The 23,468-nt window shown below is 39.8% G+C and overlaps 1 protein-coding gene and 1 pseudogene across 1 annotated transcript; one reads left to right on the top strand and one right to left on the bottom strand.

The window, feature by feature from the left end:
* Positions 1 to 13,133: 13,133 nt before the first annotated feature.
* LOC145111084 (secreted RxLR effector protein 161 pseudogene) lies at positions 13,134 to 13,898 on the bottom strand (annotated as a pseudogene).
* Positions 13,899 to 21,676: 7,778 nt separating this feature from the next.
* On the top strand, positions 21,677 to 22,771 carry LOC145111083 (uncharacterized). Its single transcript, XM_079047384.1, has one exon. The coding sequence runs from the start codon at positions 21,677 to 21,679 to the stop codon at positions 22,769 to 22,771; it is 1,095 nt and encodes a 364-aa protein (XP_078903510.1).
* Positions 22,772 to 23,468: the final 697 nt, after the last annotated feature.

The following is a 23,468-nucleotide window of genomic DNA, read 5'->3' as shown; positions in this document are numbered from 1 at the left end:
AGGAGGTGGCTCTTAGCACTTGTATGTAACATCTAGGGTTTTGGCCCCGGCTTGGCAAGGAAGACGATGATATGGCTCGTGACATAATGGCAAGACTATGGCTGGCACATAGCATTCTCTATTGTATGTATGGTATGCGGTATTTTGGGTAAAATCACTACGCTTTGTGCTTACGGTTTATTGTTTATGTTTTCAGGTAATTCTGGTTCTAAAGGGAAGAGCCCGACTTGATCACAACGCATACACCCATGTTTTTCCGCAACCTTGTGATTTTGGGAATTGTACTCTGATAACTGCTTTATTATGAAATACTTCTAAATGTTTGAGTAAAAGATAAATGGGTGTTTTGATTGTATTAAAAATGAATTTTTTACCTTGAATTTTTGGGACGTTACAAGTTGGTATCAGAGCCTTGGTTTGAGGGATTCAGACACACTCTCGGGTATGTATGAAATCAAACTGAGGAATTTATAATCTTTTGAAAGAAAAAGAGTTTCTAAAAATATTTTGAAAAGGAATAAACTACAAAAAGGATTTGAAACGGATAAATGGAGGTATGGTGTGTGCAATCAGCCGAGCTCAATTAAGTGATTCCCAGAATACCCATACATTTCTGTTACGATTATGTGCTATGTGAATTGCATGCTAGATTAGGGCTAAGGATCTGCTCAAAATTTCATGCTAGGAGTGATGTCTTTATATGCCTGATCATTTGAGCCTTATGATTGCATGCTAGTATGGTTTTCAGATAATCAGATAGAATGGCTTGGTTAGTTGGCACGTTGGTTAGATTTTCTGTGCCAGAATGCTGCTTGCTTTGTGCTTTGTGGAACTTTTAAGTGATGTGAGATAGCTATTAAGTAAATATGTTAAGTCACATGTGATAAAGGTTGAATAATCTCATAGTGATGGATTTAACCCTATTACGCAACTATCTTTTGAGTCTAACCGTTGTAGGGATGAGTCTGTTACTCGAAGGATTATCTAAGCTTTGTTACATGTGATTGTATTCACGAAGTAGTTAACTGATATTATTAGGAGTTCTTCAGCAGCTGACGACAGGGTGAGGTCGGAAACCTAGGAAAGCCTAAGAAGTGCTTCAATGGGTTTACTTGTGATGTTTAGCGATCATTTGGGGTATCAGTTTGAGAAGGTGACTTAGAGGATTTGGGATGATTCTTGAGGAAAGTATGGATAGGTGTGGAAGGTAGTATTGGGCCCGTACCACTGAAAGTACAGGATCCATACTCGAATCGGGGAGAGTTTCGGAGAATCTAGGAAGCCTGTGGGATGAGGATTCTTGGATATGTTATGATAATTTTCATGTTGATTTTCAGCTGGGGATGAGCACTCAGGAAGGAGGTTCAGGTTCTGGTTTTGGCTCAGTTGCAGGTACTGAGCCGATTAGCGAGTATATGCGGGAGTTCATCTCATCGGAGATTACCCGCGGTATTGTGGAGCAGACTCCTGTGATCTTTGGTATGGTCAAGGAGGAGATTTTGGAGATTCTGGATGAGCATCTGGGTGCCTTCCGTGCTGAGATTATGGCTATTGTTTGGGCTCGTACTCTTTCTATTCGTAAGTTTCGTGCTTGTGGAGCTCCCGCGTTCTTTGGGAGAAGGACCCCAGTGCCAGTAGGAGATGGTTAGCAGATATGGCTAACACGTTCAGGACGAGTTTCTACCCCGAGGGGTCGAAGGTCATATTTGCCTCCTGTCTTCTGAAGGACAGAGCCCAGGATTGGTGGGAGGAGGTAGACTTCACTTTGAGAGGCAAATCCCTGGAGACGATGACTTAAGATGAGTTTGTGACCCAATTTAGGGTCGAGTTTTCACCAACTATTGAGGTGCAACAGTTAGCGAGGGAGTTTCAGGACCTTCGTCAGACTATGGAGATTGTGGTAGAGATCACTGCAAAGTTCCAGGAGAAGGCTTTATTGGTTCCGCAGTATGCAGCTGACGAGGATATGAAGAAGGTAAGGTATCATGATATGCTGAGGGATGATATCAGGGAGTTCGTGAGTATGTCAGGGTGCAAGACTCTGAATGATATGATTGCTAGAGCCCGAGAGCGGGAGATCGATTTGGAGCACCTGGGGAAGAGGAAGCTAGAACAGGTGCATGCAGTTGAGGGTCCAGCGAAGAGACCCAAGACTTCAGATCAATGATTGAGGGGTCATCAAGGCGGGGATTAATGCAGCACGTACGGGAAGCAGCACGATGGGGTTTGTCGTTCCAGGGGTATGGGCTGCTACAAGTGTGGCAGGGTTGGTCATGTCAGTAGGGATTGTCCTCAGGGGACAAGCCCGTTATGTTTTCACTACAACCAAGTGGGCCACAAGAAAGCCGACTGTCCGGTGTTGAGAGATGGAGCAGTGAGTGCACCTGCTCCGGTTACTTTGAGGATCACTGATGGTCGTGAGGGTAGGGCAGGAGCCCCAACAGAGAGGAGTCGAGCATTGCAGTGTCAGTTAGGGGAGGCCAGGGTTCCAGCAGGTGGTATTGCGGGTATGTTATCCTTTGCTTTCTTCTTGATTATTATCTGTATTTATATTGCTTTAGAATTTTGTATTGGTTTAGGTAAGCATTATCTGTGGTTTAGTTCTCTATTTATTGTCTGGGTTATATCATCAAGAACTGTTATATGCCATTTTGCATGCCATGATTCAGTAGTGGGTCGTATCTTGCTGAGTGAGTTTCATTTTATTCGGTTGTTGTTTCGGTTCTTTGATGAGGGTCAGTTCAGGGGTATTTTTGGAAGATCTATGGTCGTATTAGCGGGTTAGCTCTCCAATGAAGGAAAAGTTTAGTTGTGTTAGCATTCGATTTGGTGGGATTGGCGGTTGTCTATGGAAGAACCTTTGGGTTCAAGCACTACCGTTGCAAGGGAAGGAGCGGTAGCAAGAAGATGGTGGTGGCAGTTGCATGAGCTTGGTTGTTCACTAGGAGCACCAGGGGAATTTATTTATCGCAATGATTATGGTCTTTGTTGTTGGATTAGGTGTCTAAGTTCATAGCTATTTCTGGAATGTACTTGACCCGATTAGCATGGTCCATTTGGGTTGCATGGCATCATGCATTTGGATAGACTAAAATGAGAGAAATAACACTTAAGGTTTATTAATATATTATAAGTTATAATATATTAATAATATTATTTAATTAGTATTGATCAAGAATTAATTTGGAATTAATTAAGTGATCAAAAGAAGACTAATTAAATATATGGGTTGATTGTGAAAATCATCCATACTTATATAGTGGGCTAATGCTTCATGGATTATCAAGTTGGGCTAAAACCCATAGGATGCTCCATGGATGCTCCATGGTGGTTATAGAACCCATGGGTCATGGAAATGAAAAGTCATGACAATTAGGGTTTACATGGTGTAACCCTAATTGTAACACACTATATAAGCATCCTTATGTTCACCAAAAATCGGCCACTAAGCATACAAGTGAGGGCTAGCCGATTTTAGAAGTGTTCTATTTCTCTCAAGGTTAGTCCAAGTGTATTTGGTGTTGTGTGAGACATTTGAGGCATCACACTTGAGGTGCTAGGCTCACAAGGTTCTCAAGGAATCCAAGCAACTAAAGGTATGTATTTCTTACTAACTTTTATGTTTAAAAGTTCCCCATGTATGCTAGATAGGTTAAGAACCTTGGAAAATCAATTTTGCATGTATCATAGTAAAACATAGATCCAAAGTTTCTAGGGTTGCATGTACACCTTAGGAGTGTTAGAATGCTCAAAACCCTGCAGTGGTATCAGATCCTATGGTTGTTTTGCTTGATACTTGATGCTACATGTTTTTCCAAAATTGAAATTCTACATTTTTTGCATCTGACTGCTCACCACGACGTGGCAGTATTTACCACGACGTGGTGATGCCCTTGTATGCAGAATTTCGGGGTTTTGCTTGGTATTGGATGAGGATCATTACCCTAAACTGTTTTTTGAACCTTAAAACCTGTTTTTGATGTGGTAATGATTATGCTAATCCAATTTCAAAGGTTATTATCAAAATTTCAAGCTTTGTATGGTTTATTTATGATTCTTGAAATTGTTGATATGAACATTAATGAACTTATGAGTTTAGAAGATCATGGGAATTATTTGTAACTTGCTTGTTAGTTTAATTATTGATCATTATGTGTTTTAATGGAATCCATAATTTGTCCTCAAGTTATGGATTACCAAAATTTATTCTTTTAAAGTCCATTAAAGAAACACATAGGTTACATAAAATGAAAAGTCTCTCATTTTATTAGTCCATTAACTCATAAGTTATGAAAGATGAAAAGTTTTGAAAGTTACAAAACTTGCCCTCAAGTTTTGGAACATGTAAACTCTATTTAAAACTTTAGTTCCAACCCCTAGAATTTTAAAAGTTAAAATTCAACCCTTATACTTTATAATATTATAAGCTTAATAATAATTATATATGTATAAGAAAAAATCGTTTTACCGTTAGTAGGCCTCATTCACGAAGCCGGTCTATAGGGGGGGTATAAGGTTGTTGCCTATAAAATGGCAGCTTAATGGGTGTCCACTCTCACCCACCGCTTCCTTGATCGGTGGAGGGTCGTTAGCCGAACGGGTAAGATAAGGACTTTAAATCTTCATTAAAAGTATTAATGATAAATATAAAGTAACTAAATGTTTTTATAATTCCCAATCTTAGTTACATTAGGAAAAAGTGAATAAGGTGCTAACCCATGAAATTACACTTTGCACTTTGCTTAAGTCGGTTAATGGAGCGCGTGTGGTTAACCGGCATACTAGTTGGACTTAACAAGGTAGGCAAAGGGTAACTTAATGTTTATCATAGTATCGATGGAGCGTGTGTGGTTAATCGGCACATCGATTGAGGGGTAATACATTAAGGGTACCAAGTAATTTGCATGGTTACTTCACACCTTGTTTTGTGATCCTCGGCATCCCAATCACAAAACCTGAAGGGCACACTCGAGATTGAAACATGCCATTGAAAGTTCAATGAATCTCAAAAGATCTAGGAGTTTCAAATCCAATTAAAACTTAATTATTTATTTCGTTTTTCATGGTGGAAATTGGTGAATTGTCATTCACCTACCTTCAAATATTTTATAGCTTGGATTACGGCATCCCTCTTCCAAGTTATAAAATATTGTGTTGGGTCCTAGCCTTAATATTTCATATTGGGTGTTATATTAAGGACTTTAAATCAACTATCTTGAATATCTCCTAAAAGATGTCTGGTTCAGACAATTATGATCTTCCCAAAACTCTTGGAATAGGCTTTCCTAATGAAGATGATGTCCCGTGACTGGATCATGGAAATCATACTTCAATTCCTCCACCTCCTCCAATCATTCTCCCTAACCCACAAGTTCTTGAATAGTTCAAAGGTCACTCAAGCCCTATTGGCAAGCAAGTTCTATATGTGATCACATCTTGGAGATGAAGTCACATATTGACAAGCCGGGAGAGTTGGGTGTCAAAGTCTTGAGGAAGTTGGTTGTTCAATCACTTTCTAAGTCTCATAGTGAGTGTCCTTTTGGGACTACTATGTAGAAGACTATGACATGACCCTTAATGATCTTATCTATTTGCTTGATGCTGCTGAATCAGCAATGATTTGGAGCACTAGTAGAGCAAATTTGATTAAGAAGAGCAACTTCCCAGACTTCAATGGACATTGACAATTGGTAATATTGGATATCCAGAAAAGATTTCTCTTCCCAATGAAAGGGATCGCCCATAGTCAACTCGGTTGACCAAATGGTAAAGAGAAAGGCAAGTCTGAGATAGTCCAGTGCACCATTCCCAAATGGTCCATATGTTTTGGTTGCCAAAGGAATGGGCATTGGTTGCGAAGCTGTCTTAACTACCTGAAAGATCTGAGAGAAGGTCAAGTCAAAAGTTTGACTCTGCTTCAGGTAAGTCCACTATCTAACTCTATTAAGTTCCTATTTGTAGATTCTTATTACATGATGTGACTGGGTCACATGTTGAAGTTTTAAGAATCAAAGAAAATAGAGGAAGCTTAAAGAAGAGTAAGTTGATTTCGATCGCGAAGATGGATTTCAATCGCATGGTTCGGTGATCAGAATTTTTGAGCTGCTGCTTAAGAGTTGTGATAGATTGCTTCAGAATAGATAACAACATAGTTTTCATATACATTTGCATTGTAAGGATAAGTTTTTCCGCAAGGTTAAAATAAAAGGAAAATTTCTGTTTTTTATTTATTTTGAGTATCCTTACAATGGCATCTGTGGAAAATTGTTGTTTATATGATTCCAGTGATAGCAATAATGGAAATATGAATTTGATTCTTTCATTTGTGGTAGTGTCTAAATTTACCAAATAAGGAAAGATTCTTATCACCCAAATTTTCAGTTGGATAGAAACTTAGAATCATACAAGTTGTATAGTATGATGAATGAGAATTTTCATCTTAGGAAAATTAAGGCTAATTCCTTGTTCACGTTTATATGTGAGTCAAGTGAAGGGCTAAGGGATCGAGTACACATTCTTGTGCACTGCTCAAGTCCACCACAAAAGATCGATTCGCCATGATTTACTAAAGTTCAGTAAATATGGTTATACTTACCAGTTTAAGTATAATTCTGAAACATTGGAAAATTTCCGATGCATGACAGGACGAATGAGAAGAATCAAATTTGGCAGAAGGATAAAAGTTTCTCAAATCTGGAAAAATAGGAGAGTACTTTAGAATCATGTTTAGTGATCATCTTAATGATTAAGAAACCATATCACAATTGGTCCTCTAAAGACATCTTAGTGCATTCTTATGGCTAAGAAGAGGAATCATGAACTGTTGAAGTGGTTAAATCAAGAAGATGAGCCATACTTCGTTCCAAAACAAATCTTAGAGTCATACTCCAAGATTGTATCTTGAGTGACACCTCTTAAAGAAAGGTTTATAACACTTGTCAAATGTAAGAGTAAAATGTGTCCTACTCTTGTACATTTGAAAATGGTAAGTTGTGATGTTTTGGATAAAACAAAGACCAACTAAGGCCAATTGTTTGAAGTGTTTGTCTTGAGAAAGAATCTGTACTATCTCTTGAATATTTGGCGAGTGAGTCTTATATGTCAAGAGGACAGTGGGAGTCTTAAAGATCTTGGACAAGCTTCTAGATCGAATCGAGAAGAAAAACCTATAGTTTATCACTAGCACACGACTTGAGGTTTATAACCTATCGTGTTGACATATTCCTATTTTGTGCCCATTCCAGTTAAAGTTGGCTTTGCATATGAGTTCTGAGAGTTCTCAATTGGTTGCATAACAACTTGGAAGCAATGGCAGGCCCTTGTGCTGCCAGGTGGCAAGAAATTAAGATTGCACAAGTTCAATCCATATGAGTTTGGATTTGTCACTAACCTTGTCTTGTGACTGTGGTTTTGACAAATTCACATGGATAGGAACACATACACCATAAAATCTAAGTGTCATAAGGTTTCTCTCCGATTCATGAAAATTATGATGAGGAAATGCTTTCACTAAGTAGATTTTAAGTAGATAGCAATTGTGACATTTGCATTCTCAAAGTCGTTAGTGGAGCGTGTGTGGTTAATCGACACACTAACATGGACTTGTGAGAAATGTCAAAGGTCTAAATAATTGAGACTATGATTACGGCATCCCTTTTCATAGTTCTAAAATTGTTTAGACACACATGTGTGCTATCTAAGGAAAGGTGTATGATTTTGATAAAGTTTTATCAAAGCATCTCGTATCAGAAATATGCACTTTGGTAAGAAGGTCAATAAAGTATTGATTTCTAAAAGTCCAACTGATTTCTGAGTACATGTCAAAGCTAGTGGGAGCATAAGTGTTATGCTAATAATCATCATGCAAGTGGGAGCATGATAATCACAATAACTATTGCAAGTTAGCAATGTTAATTATAGAAAACAAAAGGTTTCAATTGAAAAAAAGTTGTTTTGCTATAATTAAGGGAGAGGAAATTATACTTCACTTCAATTCTAAAAGCTTAGATTGAGGTTTTAATCATCTTTAGTCAAGGATATATATATGAATTTTATGTTGGAATGGCTCAACTTAAGGAAATTCTATATATGGGTCCATTATTTGCGTTCTAAAATTCGATTATGATTACGACATCCCTTTTCATAATCTGAATTATGAGAACGCGGCAAATAAAAAATAGAAATACTATAGCAAAAGACTGGTCTAGCATCATGTCTTTATGAATCGTGTCCCATATGCTTCGGATATAGGATCGATTGCAGATGCTATAATATTCATCTGTTCTAAATTTTTCCAAATGCCCAGAGCATTAAGAGGGAAAATTACTAGAACTAGATATGACTAATTTGATTAAGCAATTGTTGAGGACAATCTCAGGTTTACCAAAGATTGGTTGCTCAGGGACAGTTGGAAGTATAGTGTTAATTTTGGAAGGACCATATTGACATATTCTGGAAAGAGGCAACTCTTGTTCAGGAGTAATAGTAAAAAGGGGAATATGGCAATATTCCCATAGGTGGAAGTTATTCATTAAATTTGTGTAAGATTAGAAAACTTAATGCAAGAAGAATTTTCAAAGGCAATGAACTTTGTATATGAGACTTCGTTTCCATGGAGTTGATCTCCAGTGGAATACTCTGTAATGTCTGTTGACATGTCTTTGTGACTCTGTGCATAATCATTACAAGAGGACCAATGCATATTAGTTTAGAATCTAACAGATTTAGGTAAATGGCAGGAATTTGGAATTCTTGCATTTGCGGTAAGGATTTGGGATTGTGAAATAAATATCATTGGAATTATGTTCAATCGATCTATTTCACATAGTAAAGATCATAGACAAACTTAGTGTGCATACTTGGTGTATGGCATAACTAATGTTTGGAAAAACATAGTGTGCATACTTAGTGTATGGCATGACTAGTGTTTAGAAAAACATAGTGTATATGCTTGGAGCATGGGACAACTATTGTTTTTTAAATTCAAGTATAAAGTTGATAGTTTGAAAAAATATGCAATGAATGATGGGTAATCAATATGGTGATAAATAAAAGATGTTTTATTTATATTCATAAGTTCTGAGACCATATTGGATTTGATTATTCTTGTGTTTCACTTTGCATGTTTTGACTTCCAGAATAACTAAGTCGCTCTTCCTGAATGACTAAGTTATTCAAACCATCCACAGTCGGTCATATGTTGGAAGTAGGTATGAATCAAGACTGTCATGAGTTGGTTGTAGAGGTCTAAGATGTTGGACATGGCTATAACACTCATGAGTGCTCATAAGTTCTGAGTATTGGATTCAACCCACGCTCGCTGGTATCACTTCATGGAATTTATCTCGAGTGATCGCGAGACGGTAATATCATATAAGTATTCAAACCTAGAGATATAACTTGTTGCCTATGATTTGGTCATACATTGATTGTACGTAAACGCATTGGTAATTCGATGTTATAAAACGTGCCTTTGTGTATGATTCAACAAGTAGTAGAACAAGCATATGAGTCGAAGTTTATCTGTTCCTTCTTGGATTAGAAGCGATATCTAGGCCCCTCGATGATTTTGTGTTGACCCATGTACCGGGCCCGGTCAGAACTAAGTTGATCTGTTCAATTAAGTTCTATGTCAAACAAATCAGAAATCGAGAAACAAATTGCTGGATAATAAGTAAGACATTGTTCCATGTATTTGTCCGGCTGATATCTAGAACAGAGGATTATATGATCACTTATCTTAAATGGCGTATCATTATCATCTCAGTTCCGAGAGACCTTGAAAGAGCTACGATTGCTGATCGGTTCCTGAAGTCATTCTTGCAGTTATAGTTATTAGACTTATCCAAGTGGAGACTGTTGGATTAGGTGTCTAAGTTCATAACTATTTCTGGAATGTACTTGACCCGATTAGCATGGTCCATTTGGGTTGCATGGCATCATGCATTTGGATAGACTAAAATGAGAGAAATAACACTTAAGGTTTATTAATATATTATAAGTTCTAATATATTAATAATATTATTTAATTAGTATTGATCAAGAATTAATTTGGAATTAATTAAGTGATCAAAAGAAGACTAATTAAATATATGGGTTGATTGTGTAAATCATCCATACTTATATAGTGGGCTAATGCTTCATGGATTATCAAGTTGGGCTAAAACCCATAGGATGCTCCATGGATGCTCCATGGTGGTTATAGAACCCATGGGTCATGGAAATGAAAAGTCATGACAATTAGGGTTTACATGGTGTAACCCTAATTGTAACACACTATATAAGCATCCTTATGTTCACCAAAAATCAGCCACTAAGCATACAAGTGAGGGCTAGCCGATTTTAGAAGTGTTCTATTTCTCTCAAGGTTATTCCAAGTGTATTTGGTGTTGTGTGAGACATTTGAGGCATCACACTTGAGGTGCTAGGCTCACAAGGTTCTCAAGGAATCCAAGCAACTAAAGGTATGTATTTCTTACTAACTTTTATGTTTAAAAGTTCCCCATGTATGCTAGATAGGTTAAGAACCTTGGAAAATCAATTTTGCATGTATCATAGTAAAACATAGATCCAAGGTTTCTAGGGTTGCATGTACACCTTAGGAGTGTTAGAATGCTCAAAACCCTGCATTTGTCACCAGCATAAGAGACTTAAGGATTTGGGTATTGTATCATGTGAAGCGATTGGGGTTGTCGGACTTGCTGAGATTTCGGGAAGTGATCATCTGGATTTCAAGAGTTGTGCGGTCATTAGGATTGTCTAGTGATGGAATGTTAGTGTTGGTGAGCGCAAGTCGTCGGCGGTTCAAATTATAAGGAGGTAAGATGGGTTGGGAATCCATCAAATTTTGTGGATTGGGAGAGCTTCGACGAATCTAAGTGGGGGAGAATTGTTCATATCTCCAGAAGCTGAATCAGGTGTGGAACTAGGATGAGTTTCACATCCCATTCGGGAGGGAAGATGACTCAAGTGGCCGTATGGATTGAAGATTGTGTAAGTTGGGGGTTCAGGGAACTTCCAACAGCCGGTTGGCGTCTTCTTTGTGTTGGATAGCAGGCATGAAGATGGATCCAGATTGCGGGTTGTGTTAGAGCCTCTGTGGATGTTCTTGTTTGGTTAAGGCTTTGGGGTTCGAAGCATGACCCGAACACCTGATTGGATTATAGTCAGATGTGTGTTCGACTCAGGATGAGTCTGAATGGATTGGTAGATGAGCGGTAAGACCATGAACGGTGGACATGGCAAGATAGGAGTGTTGTAAGACTGCGGGGTGGCCGTATCATTCACTGGGTCAAAAGATAGATTGAAGTGTTGTAAGACTGTGGGGGTAGCCCGTAGCATTCGCCAGTTCTTAAGTAGCTGTGAGGGCATGGAAAATCTATGATTTGGTCTGTGGATTTCTTCAGGTGGTATTAGACCAGGGTAGGCCAGGATGTGAGATTGTGGGAAGGCCACAACATTATTGGGATTAAGGAAGTGGTGAGTCGTATGAGGCCGGTTGTGATATAAGACTACAGATGGTCGTGTAGCATTCACTTTTAGCATTGGATTTGGTAACGTCCGGTTTGATGGTTAATTATGATCGGTTGGATCAGAAAGGTTGTTAGAGCTATAATGGTGAGATAGCTAGGACAATTATTGTCAAATGAGGCCTTCGTTGGGAAGTTGTGTGGTGCGACTGTGTGAGACTGATTATCTTAGAAACCGGGTGGAAATCCATTGAATCGGTTATTCGGTAGGTAAGTTGGGACCATGGAGCTCTCGACTTCTTTTGGAAAGCATCTAGGGGCAACAAGATGAGCCTGAGATGGTATTAGTGATTTGGGACTCATGTGTGGAGTCGCTTGTTATTCGGTGGATATTTTAAGTCACTTGCAATGTGGATTAAATAATCTCAGAGTAATTGATTCGACCCTACTGCGCAACTCTCGCTTGAGTCTAACTGTTGTAGGGATGAGTATTCTACTCAAAGGATTATCTAAGCCTTCTGTCGAGTAAAAGTGTTCTGCAGAAATGAATGGCCAGTGATTTTTTTTCCGATAGAAGCAACAAGATAATCAAGGGTTAGAAGTGTTTCGATTAGTTGGAATACAAAGTGGGGTTGATCTGTCGATGGTTGCAGCGGGCTGTCTGTCAGGGAGTCAGGCAGGGTTTCAGGATTTCGGATTTCGGACAAGGTGGTAAGGATTATTCCTCGGTGGTAAGGATTATTCTACTCAAAGGATTATCTAAGCCTTCTGTCGAGTAAAAGTGTTCTGCAGAAATGAATGGTCAGTGATTTTTTTTCCGATAGAAGCAACAAGATAATCAAGGATTAGAAGTGTTTTGATTAGTTGGAATACAAAGTGGGGTTGATCTGTCGATGGTTGCAGCGGGCTATCTGTCAGGGAGTCAGGCAGGGTTTCAGGATTTCGGATTTCGGACAAGGTGGTAAGGATTATTCCTCGGTGGGGATAAATTTTGAAATGAGAAGATCGGTTTGGTCGCAAGTTTGGGATGTTGATTGTATATGTGGACTGTTATTTCATCCCGTATCAGAGTATGGATGGGCTGTTCGAGTTATCAGGTGTGGCTGAGTGATAGTAAGGAGCGATTTCGAGGACGAAATCTAATTTAAGTGGGGGAGAGTTGTAACACTTGGATTCGAATCGCTTCATTATTTGGGGTCGTGGCCTGAACATCAGTTATCATAAGGCTCCAGGCACTTGCATGGCGCAATAAGCATCAAGAGTGGCGCAAGAACATCAAACTTTGAGCAACAACATCACCATGGCACAACAGGCACATGCATGGCGAAACAACAAACTTCATGGTGCAAAAGTGAACATGATGGCGCAAGAGTGAGTGCCATGGCGCAAGAGCATCACTCTTGGCCCATCCCTTTATCATATGGTGCAACAAGGTTCCCTTCTTGCTCCATATCACTCCCAAGTACTCCAAACTTCTTCCAGTTGATCCAAACCCCCTTCTGAATGATCCGTTCCTTTGAAATTTGATATGTTCCTTTGTCAGTTGATCCATTCCTTTCTCAGATGATCTGTTCCTTTGTCACATGCTCCATGAACTCCAAGTGCTCCATTTAGTTCCAAGTGCTCCAAATGCTCCATGAACATGATCTAAATGCTCGAGTCACATTAACAATCTCCACCTTGACTTGAGAATCCTCTGAACTCCACCTCGAACAAGAACTTCCTCCCCCTTCCTGTCATTCGTCCCCGAAGTGACCTACCTCCTGCAAATATCAACCAAGTCCAAGCAAAGCTTGAACGTCTCTGTGGGAACGACTTTGTCAACATATCTGCTTGGTTGACCTTGGTATCAATCTTCAGCATTGAAAACTTATCTCCTTCCAGAATATCCCGAATGAAATTCAACCTGACATCGATATGCTTCGTCTTCTCGTGATACACAAGGTTATTTGCAAGACTCAAAGAACTTTTACTATTACAATACAAGACAGGCTTCTCCACCTTCAGACCAAGACTCTGAATAAGCCCTTGCAACCATATCTCCTCCTTTATTCCTTCTGCCATGGACATGTACTCAGATTCAATTGTGGACAAAGCAACAGTATCTTGTAACGTTGACTTCCAACTGACGACACATCCGAATAAAGTGAATATGTAGCACGTCTGTGACCAGCGCTTCAACAAGTCACCACCATAGTTAAAGTCAGCATATCCCACTAAGTCACTCTTCTTATTTGCTCCATACACCAAGAAAACATTTGTCGTTCCCTTCAAGTATCGCAAGTACCACTTTACAGCTTTCCAATGAGTCTTCCCTGGATTACTCATAAACCTGCTAACCACACTAACTGCATGAGCCAAATCAGGTCTGGTAAAGACCATAGCATACATGAGACTTCCAACATCACTTGAGTATGGAACCTTGCTCATGTACTTCCTTTCTTCATTAGTAGTGGGTATAGTGTTTGGACCAAGTTTAAAGTGAGCCGCCAAAGGAGTTCCTACTGGCTTGGACTGATCACAATTGAAGGATTGCAGAACTTCTCAATGTACTTCTGTTGAGAAATACATAACCGCCCTACTTTTCTATCCCTTAGTATCTCCATTCTAAGTATCTTCTTTGCTGCTCCCAAATCCTTCATTTCGAACTCATTCTTCAGGGTCGACTTTAATTCATTTATTCCATCCATGTCTTTGGCTGCGATGAGCATATCATCAACATATATCAACAAATATATATATATATATATATATATATATATATATATATAGGAATCTCATGACAATTCCTTTGAGTAGACACAATTATCAAACTGGTTCCGAGCGTAGCCATTCGAGATCATGAATGAATCAAATCTCTTGTACCATTGTCTTGAAGACTGCTTCAAACCATACAGAGATTTCTTCAGCAAACATACATGATCCTTCTTAGAATCAAGGAGCCCTTCTGGTTGGGACATATAAATCTTATGTTCTAAGTTCCCATGAAGAAATGCGGTTTTCACATCAAGTTGTTCAAGCTCCAGATCAAACGCACTCACCATGGCCAAAAACCCTGAATTGTCTTGTTCTTCACAACCGGTGAGAAAACCTCGTGATAATCAATTCCTTTTTTCTAAGAGAACCCTTTTGCCACCAACCTTGCCTTGAACCTATCAGGTTCAACTCCTGGTATCCCTTCTTTCTTCTTAAAGATCCACCTGCATACCACTGGCTTTGCTCCCTTTAGTAATGGAACAAGATCCCATGTTTCATTCTTCTCTAGAGATTGCATTTCTTCATTCATGGCCATCAACCACTCATTTTCTTATTTACTCGCCACAACCTCTTTATATGATTGAGGCTCCTCAGTGTCAGTGTCTTCTCCAGTTTCTAAAGCAAAAGCAATGGAGTCAAGTTCACCTGAATTCACACATCCCACGTATCTATCAGGTTGTCGAATGACCCTCTTCGATCTTCTCTTTTCTATAGATTCAGACATATCATCCTTCCCGACATCAACACCACTGGACGAAGATCCCATGGGTTGCTCTTGGGTTTCATCTTGTCCAGGCTGTTCACTGTCACCTTGCTCTTTTTCAGTTATCACAACTTTGTCTAGAGTTTGAGCTGCAAACTCCACCTTCTGGCTAGCACCCTGATCTTTGTTCCCTGTTTGACTTGTATCACCTCCTCCCTGGTTACCCATGGTAGATTCATCAAAGGTCACATCTCTGCTCATGATAAATTTAGGAGTTCTTCCTTCTTCTGTACACCACAGTCGATGACCTTTTACTCATGTCGCATATCCTAGAAATATGCACTTCATTGCCCTTGGCTCAAGTTTACCATCATTCACATGAGCATATGCAAGGCATCCAAATATACGTAAACCAGAATAGTCAGAGGGTTTCCCGGACCATACCTCTTGAGGAGTCTTCAAGTCAATAGCAGTTGATGGTGATCTGTTCAGCAGATAGCAAGCAGTGTTAACTGCTTCCACCCAAAATTGCTTGGATAAGTTAGCAAATATCCGCATGTACCTAGCACGCTGCATGAGTGTTTGGTTCATCTGTTCTGCCACTCCATTTTGTTGTGGTGTGTGTCGTACAGTGCGGTGCCTCACTATACCTTCTGCCTTGTAGAAATTATCAAATAGAGCATTGCAGAATTCCAACCCCATTGTCAGTCCTCGGAGTCTTGACCTGTTTTCCAGTCCTTTTCTCAACCATGTTCTTCCACTCCTTGAACTTCCCAAACACCTCATTTTTGGTCTTCAAAAAGTACAACCAAACCTTCCTTGAATAGTCATCAATGAACGTTACAAAGTATGTGCATCCTCCTTGAGACTTCACTGGTGCAGGACACCACAGTTCTGAGTGAACATACTCTAGGATTTCCTTGCTTGTGTGTTGACCAATACCGAACTTCACTTTGCAATGCTTTCCCTTAACACAAGTTTGACAAAATTTTATCTTTCCAGTAGCCTCTCCACCAAGTAGTCCTTGTTTACTTAGAACTGGCATGCCCTTCTCACTCATGTGCCCCAACCTACGATGCCACAACTCCGTCTTGTCATCACCTTCATTCAAGGATTGGGAGATAGCCACCGTTCTCATAATCGTACTGTGTTCTAGGATATATATCCCTCCAAATTTTATCTTCGCTTTCATCATAACTAAAGAGGATTCAGTCACTTTTACCCAATCACCTTCACTAGCGTACCTCATCCCATTCTTAACCAATGTGCCAAGAGAAATAAGATTCTTCCGAAGTTCTGGAACGTACCAACAATCTAACTTCCTGACCATGCCATCGTGCATCTTGATCTGCACCGTGCCACTACCTTTAATACTGCTCACCCAATCATCACGTATCTTGACTGTGCCATCCCACTCTTTAAAGGAGTCGAACCAGTCACAATTATACGTCATGTGATAGGATGCTCCAGAATCCAAGACCCAAGCATTATCAGAACTTGATGTACATATAGTCAGTACATCACCATCGTACCCTTCATCAGAACTTTCCTGAGCCACATCAGCAATGTTATTACTGCTTGATTCACTCTTGGACTTCCCATTCTTCAGTTGTGGACAATTTCACTTGAAGTGCCCCTTCTCTTTATAATTATATCACTTGGCATTCGATTAACCTTTAAACTTCTATTTTGAACGTGATCTCCCTCTGTTTTCCCATTTCCTCTCTTCTGTCCCCCCTATCCCTACAAACAAACTGGAACTGGACACCTCCTCTCCAACTGAAACTTTTTTTTTCAGTTCCTTGGACATCAGAGAGTCCTTCACATCATTCACAGTGATCGTTGTCCTACCATAGAGCATGGTATCAACGAAATTATCATATGAGTTAGGCAGAGAACATAAGAGAATGAGTGCCTGATCTTCGTCTTCAATATTCACATCAACCCCTTGTAGATCCAAGATGATGCGATTGAAGTTATCAATATGATCTTTCACTTGGGTACTTTCTAACATTTTGCGAGTGTACAACCTTTGCTTCTGATACAACCTGTTCGTCAGTGAGTTATTCTGGTACTTGTCACAAAGTTTATCCCAGAGCCCAGAAGTAGTTGTTTGATCCACGACCTCCCTCAATACTTCATCTGTTAAGCTCAACAGAATGGCACTATGTACCTTCGTCAGAATGTCCACCTTCTTATCAGCCGCCATGTCCTTTGACAGTTTTGCCTCTCCTTCCAGTGCCGCCGCACATCCTTGTTGAATCAGAAGAGCCCTCATCTTCACCTTCCACAAAGCGAAGTCATTTGAACCATTAAACTTCTCCAAATCAAACTTGTGAGTATACATCTTCAATCATAGGAATAGAAACCTGATACCACTTGTTAGGAAGTAAAGCGGATAACTACCAACATTATAAGCACACAAGACACAATATTTACGTGGTTCGGTCAAGGTGACCTACGTCCATGGGCAGGAGGGGAGTATTCTTTTATTTCAGAGCTCTCAAACAGAGGTTACAAGTACAATTACACAGAGATTCACCTGTCACTCTAGAATTCCATATACAAAATGACCTAGCATGCATCCCTATTTATACTTAAGGGATCGACCTAAAACCCTAATGGGCCAAGCCCATTGGCCCATGAAAGGTGTCAACCAATCACAATCCGCAATGCAACATCTTCTAGAACATTCATCCATGTCATACAACTCATGAACATCAATAACACACGTTATGGAGCACATTGTTGCATAGTGGAGCATCATGATGTACAAGTGGGGCATCATGAACACTAATGGCCCAACAACCATCATGGTGGCATAACATGATGTAATCCTTGAGCAATACCAAATTTAGAGCATCCTTGAATGATCTTAAGCATCATAGAGGACTTCATAGCATACCTGGCTCATCAAGGCACAACAAAGGAATCAATATGGTGCATCATGTACCAAGATGGCGCAACAACTTCTCCATGGTGCAACAGCATCTCCAGATGGCACAACAAGGAGTATGGATGGCGCAATAGGCATCAAGAGTGGCGCAAGAACATCAAACTTTGAGCAACAACATCACCATGGCACAACAGGCACATGCATGGTGCAACAAGGCCATGCATGGCGCAACAACAAGCCTTATGGCGTAAGAGTGAGCATGATGGCGCAAGAGTGAGTGTCATGGCGCAAGATCATCACTCTTGGCCCATCCCTTTATCATATGGTGCAATAAGGTTCCCTTGTTGCTCCATATCACTCCCAAGTGCTCCAAACTTCTTCCAGTTGCTCAGAACCCCCTTCTGAATGATCCGTTCCTTTGGCACTTGATCCGTCCTTTTTCAGTCGATCCATTCCTTTCTCAGATGATCCGTTCCTTTGTCACATGCTCCATGAATCCCAAGTGCTCCATTTAGTTCCAAGAGCTCCAAATGCTCCATGAACATGATCCAAATGCTCGAGTCACATTTAACAGTATCCAATGCATGTCTACTATTTTTTGACCATTTATCCATTATTGACGACAATTTCTCATAACATTTCCCATTGACTTTTTCTCATTTTACAATTACCTTAAGGGATCCTTACCTCCTTTGTTGGAAACCTTCCTAGTACAAGAAGAAACTACCTTTTGGCAAACAAACATGCACCCTCATGATCCAACAAAGAATCGAGAACGTTGGGACCTAGAAAATCATCAAGTGGACCCTCTTTTTAAGTTATCGTACTGACTGGGCACTCTCCCCTCAAGATTGTTAAGAGAGGAATATGTTTCCCCTATGACGTACCAATGTCATTTCCCTTTATAATTTCAATAAGAGTTCATATGGGTCATGCCTAGCCTATATTTCTCATGATCCTCCCATTTAAGAGCATTATTAGCCAAAAAAGCAACATTATCCTCTTGATCATTGCTTAACAGGGGAGAAGGATCACTTGCATGTCCCTTGGAAGTATGATTGCCATGCTTAGGGGAATAGCGCTAGTATGGACAAAAAAGAAACTCATCCTACCAACGTTTGATAATGTTATGGATCTCACCGCACAAATCTTGTCGAATGGAAATAATCCAGTCAATGTTTGATATAGTATAACAGAAACAATGAAAGAACATAATGTCGGTAATAAGACCTAACGCTTTATAGATAATGGTGAAGCATATGACCTTCTGAACTCCATTGGGAGAAATCTGAAAAATGTGAATTTGATGCGACTCAAGAATGATGCACAAGAGCTTGAAAGCATGAGAACAGAGGCCGGCCAACATAAATTGCGAGTAAACACCGGCAACCTCAACATCACCATGATTAATAGCCAAACTGGGACTAGAAAACCTAGGGTTAAAAATTGGTTTGATTAGATATGACTCGAACAATTTTTCTCGTTTTTTTTTCGGTCGAAAACAGAAGACATAATACTAATAATTTATTTGTCTTTTGCCATAAACCGTTGTCTAAAGAACATATGGGTAATAAAGGTTAAGAAGAGATAGAGATAAAGAAAGAACTGAATAATAAATTTCTCCCAAAGGGAAATTTGAAGTTATAATGGTTGAAAGGGAGTAGAGTAATAGCCTAATGATTGTGTATGCTTTATCGAGAAATAATAGTGCTTAAACCATAAAAACGTAAAATATAATGACTTTTATGTAGTTTGTCCTAAACATTATTGTAATACGGTAATAAGATAACGAAAACAATGTCAATTTTATCTATCTTCACTTAAAAGATAATCATTGAGCGGGTATGGTAAGAAGAAAGGGAGTATTGATAGTAGTACTTATGTATTCACCCAGAGACCAAGTCACCTCAACTTCTCTGTGTAAATCAATGGCGAGAGCGGAAGCGGGAGACAACACCGGAGGCTGGCAGGAAGTTCGTAATCGGAGAAGAAGAAGGGAGGAAGACCATCAACTCACTAGAAGGAATGCAATCACCTACTTTTTCCAGAATTTCCCAGAAGATTGGGACGAGAAAGCTCTCTGGAATACTTTCCAGGAATACGGTATGATCGTTGACTTATACATAGCAAAGAAGAAAAGCATGACGAACCAATGATTTGGCTTCGTGAGATTTATCAGAATCAGGGATCCATCATCCTTCGCCCGGAAGTTTAACAAAATATGGATCGTTAGCTATAAAATAAGGGCAAACATTGCAAGGTTTCAAATAAATCCTAACCCCAACAATAATCCCCTACCACAGAACCGCCCACATCTCCATCAGAACCCCCAAAAAAGACCATCATCTCGCAACCAACCATACCAAAATTCCTTCCGTTATCCACCACCTAGACTGACCTACCAAGAAAATAACCCCCATATGAATAGAAACCTTTATCAAGAAAACAAAAGTTTTGCAGAAATAGTCTCAGGTAGAAAGGCACACCTCCAATCTCATGATCAACCTCCCTCAGCACCTTCATCCCCCATGATAAAAATGACCTCCACCCTTGAAACATCAGAGTTCATGCAAAGAGCGCTCGTTGGGGTAACGGAAAACTTTCAAGCGCTAATAAATGTGAAAGCGTTATGCGATGTAGAAGAATGCCCTACAATAGTGATGAGGCACTTAGGGGGATTAAAGATGCTTGTGGAATTTGAAAGTAAGTAGGAAAAGGAGAAATTCTTAGTTGAAGGAGATCCAATCTGGAAACCATGGTTTAAGGAAATGTATCCCTGGGATCCAAAAGAAAATTTCACAGAGAGGATTGCGTCTATTTTAATTTATGGAGTGCCTCAACATGCCTGGTGCGAGGAAGCATTCTAGGACATAACGAAGACTTGGGGAAATGTGATAATTCAAGATGAATGCTCAACAGATAACATAAATATGGCATTTGGCAGAGTGGGTATTATAACTTCACACCCAGGATTCATCAGCCAAACTATATCTATTACGGTTGATAAAGTCGTTTTCAACATCATTGTTATGGAAGATATTTTAGAATCCAATAGCTCAGCCCGGTAATAGCCAGTAATGATTTTGTCACTAGCCCGGATTGGAAAGGTTGCGGACGTAACTGTGATTACAGTGAAGAAGAAGAAGATGAAGATGATGAGGAAGAAATTAGAGAGTCGGAGCATAATGGAAGCAATCGGTCCCCGAAGCAATCTCCGACCAAATCCCGGTGGATGGAAAATTTCAACGTTGGACTCGAAGTGTCGTTGCCTCATAATGATTGGGGGTGTGAAGTTACACATTCCAAAGCCTCGAATCCTGAAACACCGAACAACTTTCTAGATGAGGCGTCGCCCCCTAGAATCCCTTCCAATCGCAGGTCTCGGCTGACCAACCCACATAACCCTGACCATCTAGCCCAAAATATTGACAACTCAATTCAAGAATCAGCAAACCACGTGATCCAAAACTCAAGCCCAGTCCCTGAAACCCAAATTAATTCTGAGGCCAATCCTTCCCCTAGCCCAATAATCAACAATCTTCACGATGTTGGTAATAAAATCCCCAAACCCCAAAGCCAGTTCGTCAATGCTAATCAACCTAAGTTTCAAAAGCTCATAGATCTCAACTCAATACCCAATACCTCTGGGAAAGCTTCTCAACACGATCAAAATTTGAAGAATTCTCATGTCTCCTCAAACAGGTCACTTAACAAAGCTGAAGCCATTACTAGCACAGACGAAGAAGTCTCACAGACAAATGCTATTGGGGAGAAAATTGGGTTCCGGATTAATGGCTTCGAAGACCAACTCGGAAACGTAATAAAGAAATGGTGTGTTACAATCATTGATCAATGAATATCATGTCATTAAATTGTCGTGGGGTTGGGTGTGAGGTGAAAAGGGATTGGATTAAAAGCCTAAAAATCAAAAACCAGTTATTTTTGCTAGGTATACAGGAAACAAAATTCGTGGGTTTCAAAGGCTGTCTGGATAAAGCCGTTTGGGGAAGCAACATGTTTCAATGCGAAGTTAGAGAGCCAACGGGTTTCTCTGGTGGTATAGCAACCATCTGGAACCCAGACCAATTCAAGCTTTCACAATCGATCAGTGATCAAGGATTTCTTATAATTAAAGGAGAGTGGAGTGCTTCAAAAGCATCATATGGTTTTGTTAACATGTACGCCCCCAACGATCCAGTGAGAAGGAAGACTCTATGGAAAAAACTGGAAAGGATAATTAACGATGATAATAGCACGCGATGGATAGTATTTGGGGACTTCAATGCTGTCAGATTCCCGTCTGAGGGGATGGGCTCGCAATTCTGCCAATTAACTGCTATTCACCTCAACAATTTCATCTCTAAAGCAGACTTAATATACATTCAATTGGGTGGTCGACGTTTCACATACATGAGCTCGGATGGCTCAAAACACAGTAAATTAGATCGGTTCATGGTAACTCACAATACAATCATCGATTGGCCTCACCTCAAAGCGAACATGTTGTCCAGACTCCACTCCGACCATTGCCCCATCCTTTTAACAACAAGCATGGCTGACTTTGGCCCCTCCCCATTTCGTTTTTTCAACTCATGGCTCGACATCCTTTTAACAACAAGCATGGCTGACTTTGGCCCCTCCCCATTTCGTTTTTTCAACTCATGGCTCGACGATGAAACATTGGATTCAATCGTAAAAGAGGGTTGGGCCGTTGATTTGTGTAGTGGTTTCTTCACCTCATTTTCCCCTCTATCTGTGGTTGCTGGGAAGTTGAAAAACACAAAAGAAAAAATAAAATTATGGAGGAAAATTAAGAGTGAAGATGAAAGAAGGAGAATTGAGGAAATTATATCCATAGTAAATGAGATTGACTTGAAGGCGGAGGAAAAAACCCCACCTACAGCTGTTATGATGGAAAGAAAAGAACTAATAAAGGAATTAACATAATTCAAAGCAAAAAGATTACTAGATTTGAAACAAAAATCTAGATGCAAATGGGCCCTCGAAGGAGATGAAAATTCGGGATATTTTCATGGCATAATCAACAGGAACTTCCGTAAGCAATGAATTTCAGGCACAAGCATAAATTGCATTTGGACGGATGACCCGGGAAAGGTTAAAGCTGAAGTCTTCAATCACTTCTTGACAAAATTCAAGGAAAACAACCAAAACAGACCGCACTTCATTAGTAGCAAATTCAAAAAATTATCAAATCTAGATCGGTCTTCCCTTGAAGCAGAAATCTCCCTTAAAGAAGTGAAGTCAGCAGTTTGGAAATGCGGTGCAGACAAAACCCCGGGTCCCGATGGTTTCACTTTTGACTTTATCAAAAAACAATGGAATACGATTGGAAGTGATATTTTTCTGTCTTTAAAACACTTTGAAAGAACCGGGAAGATCGATAGAGGCTGTAACTCCTCTTTCATAGTAATGGTTCCAAAAACCTCTGATCCAAACACTCTGAACAATTACAGGCCTATAAGCTTAATTGGATGTCTTTATAAAATAATATCGAAGGTGCTGGCCGAAAGACTCAAGCAGGTTATCGGGTCTGTCATTAGCTCAACTCAGACAGCCTTCATAAAAAATAGAAACATTCTAGATGGGCCTCTGATCCTTAAAGAAGTCATATCCTGGGCGAAAA

Source organism: Lactuca virosa, chromosome 5, assembly GCF_052849685.1.
Source record: "Lactuca virosa cultivar CGN04683 chromosome 5, Lactuca_virosa_CGN04683_v6, whole genome shotgun sequence".
NCBI classification, from domain to species: domain Eukaryota; kingdom Viridiplantae; phylum Streptophyta; class Magnoliopsida; order Asterales; family Asteraceae; genus Lactuca; species Lactuca virosa.
This window is presented reverse-complemented; position numbering and strand designations above follow the sequence as displayed.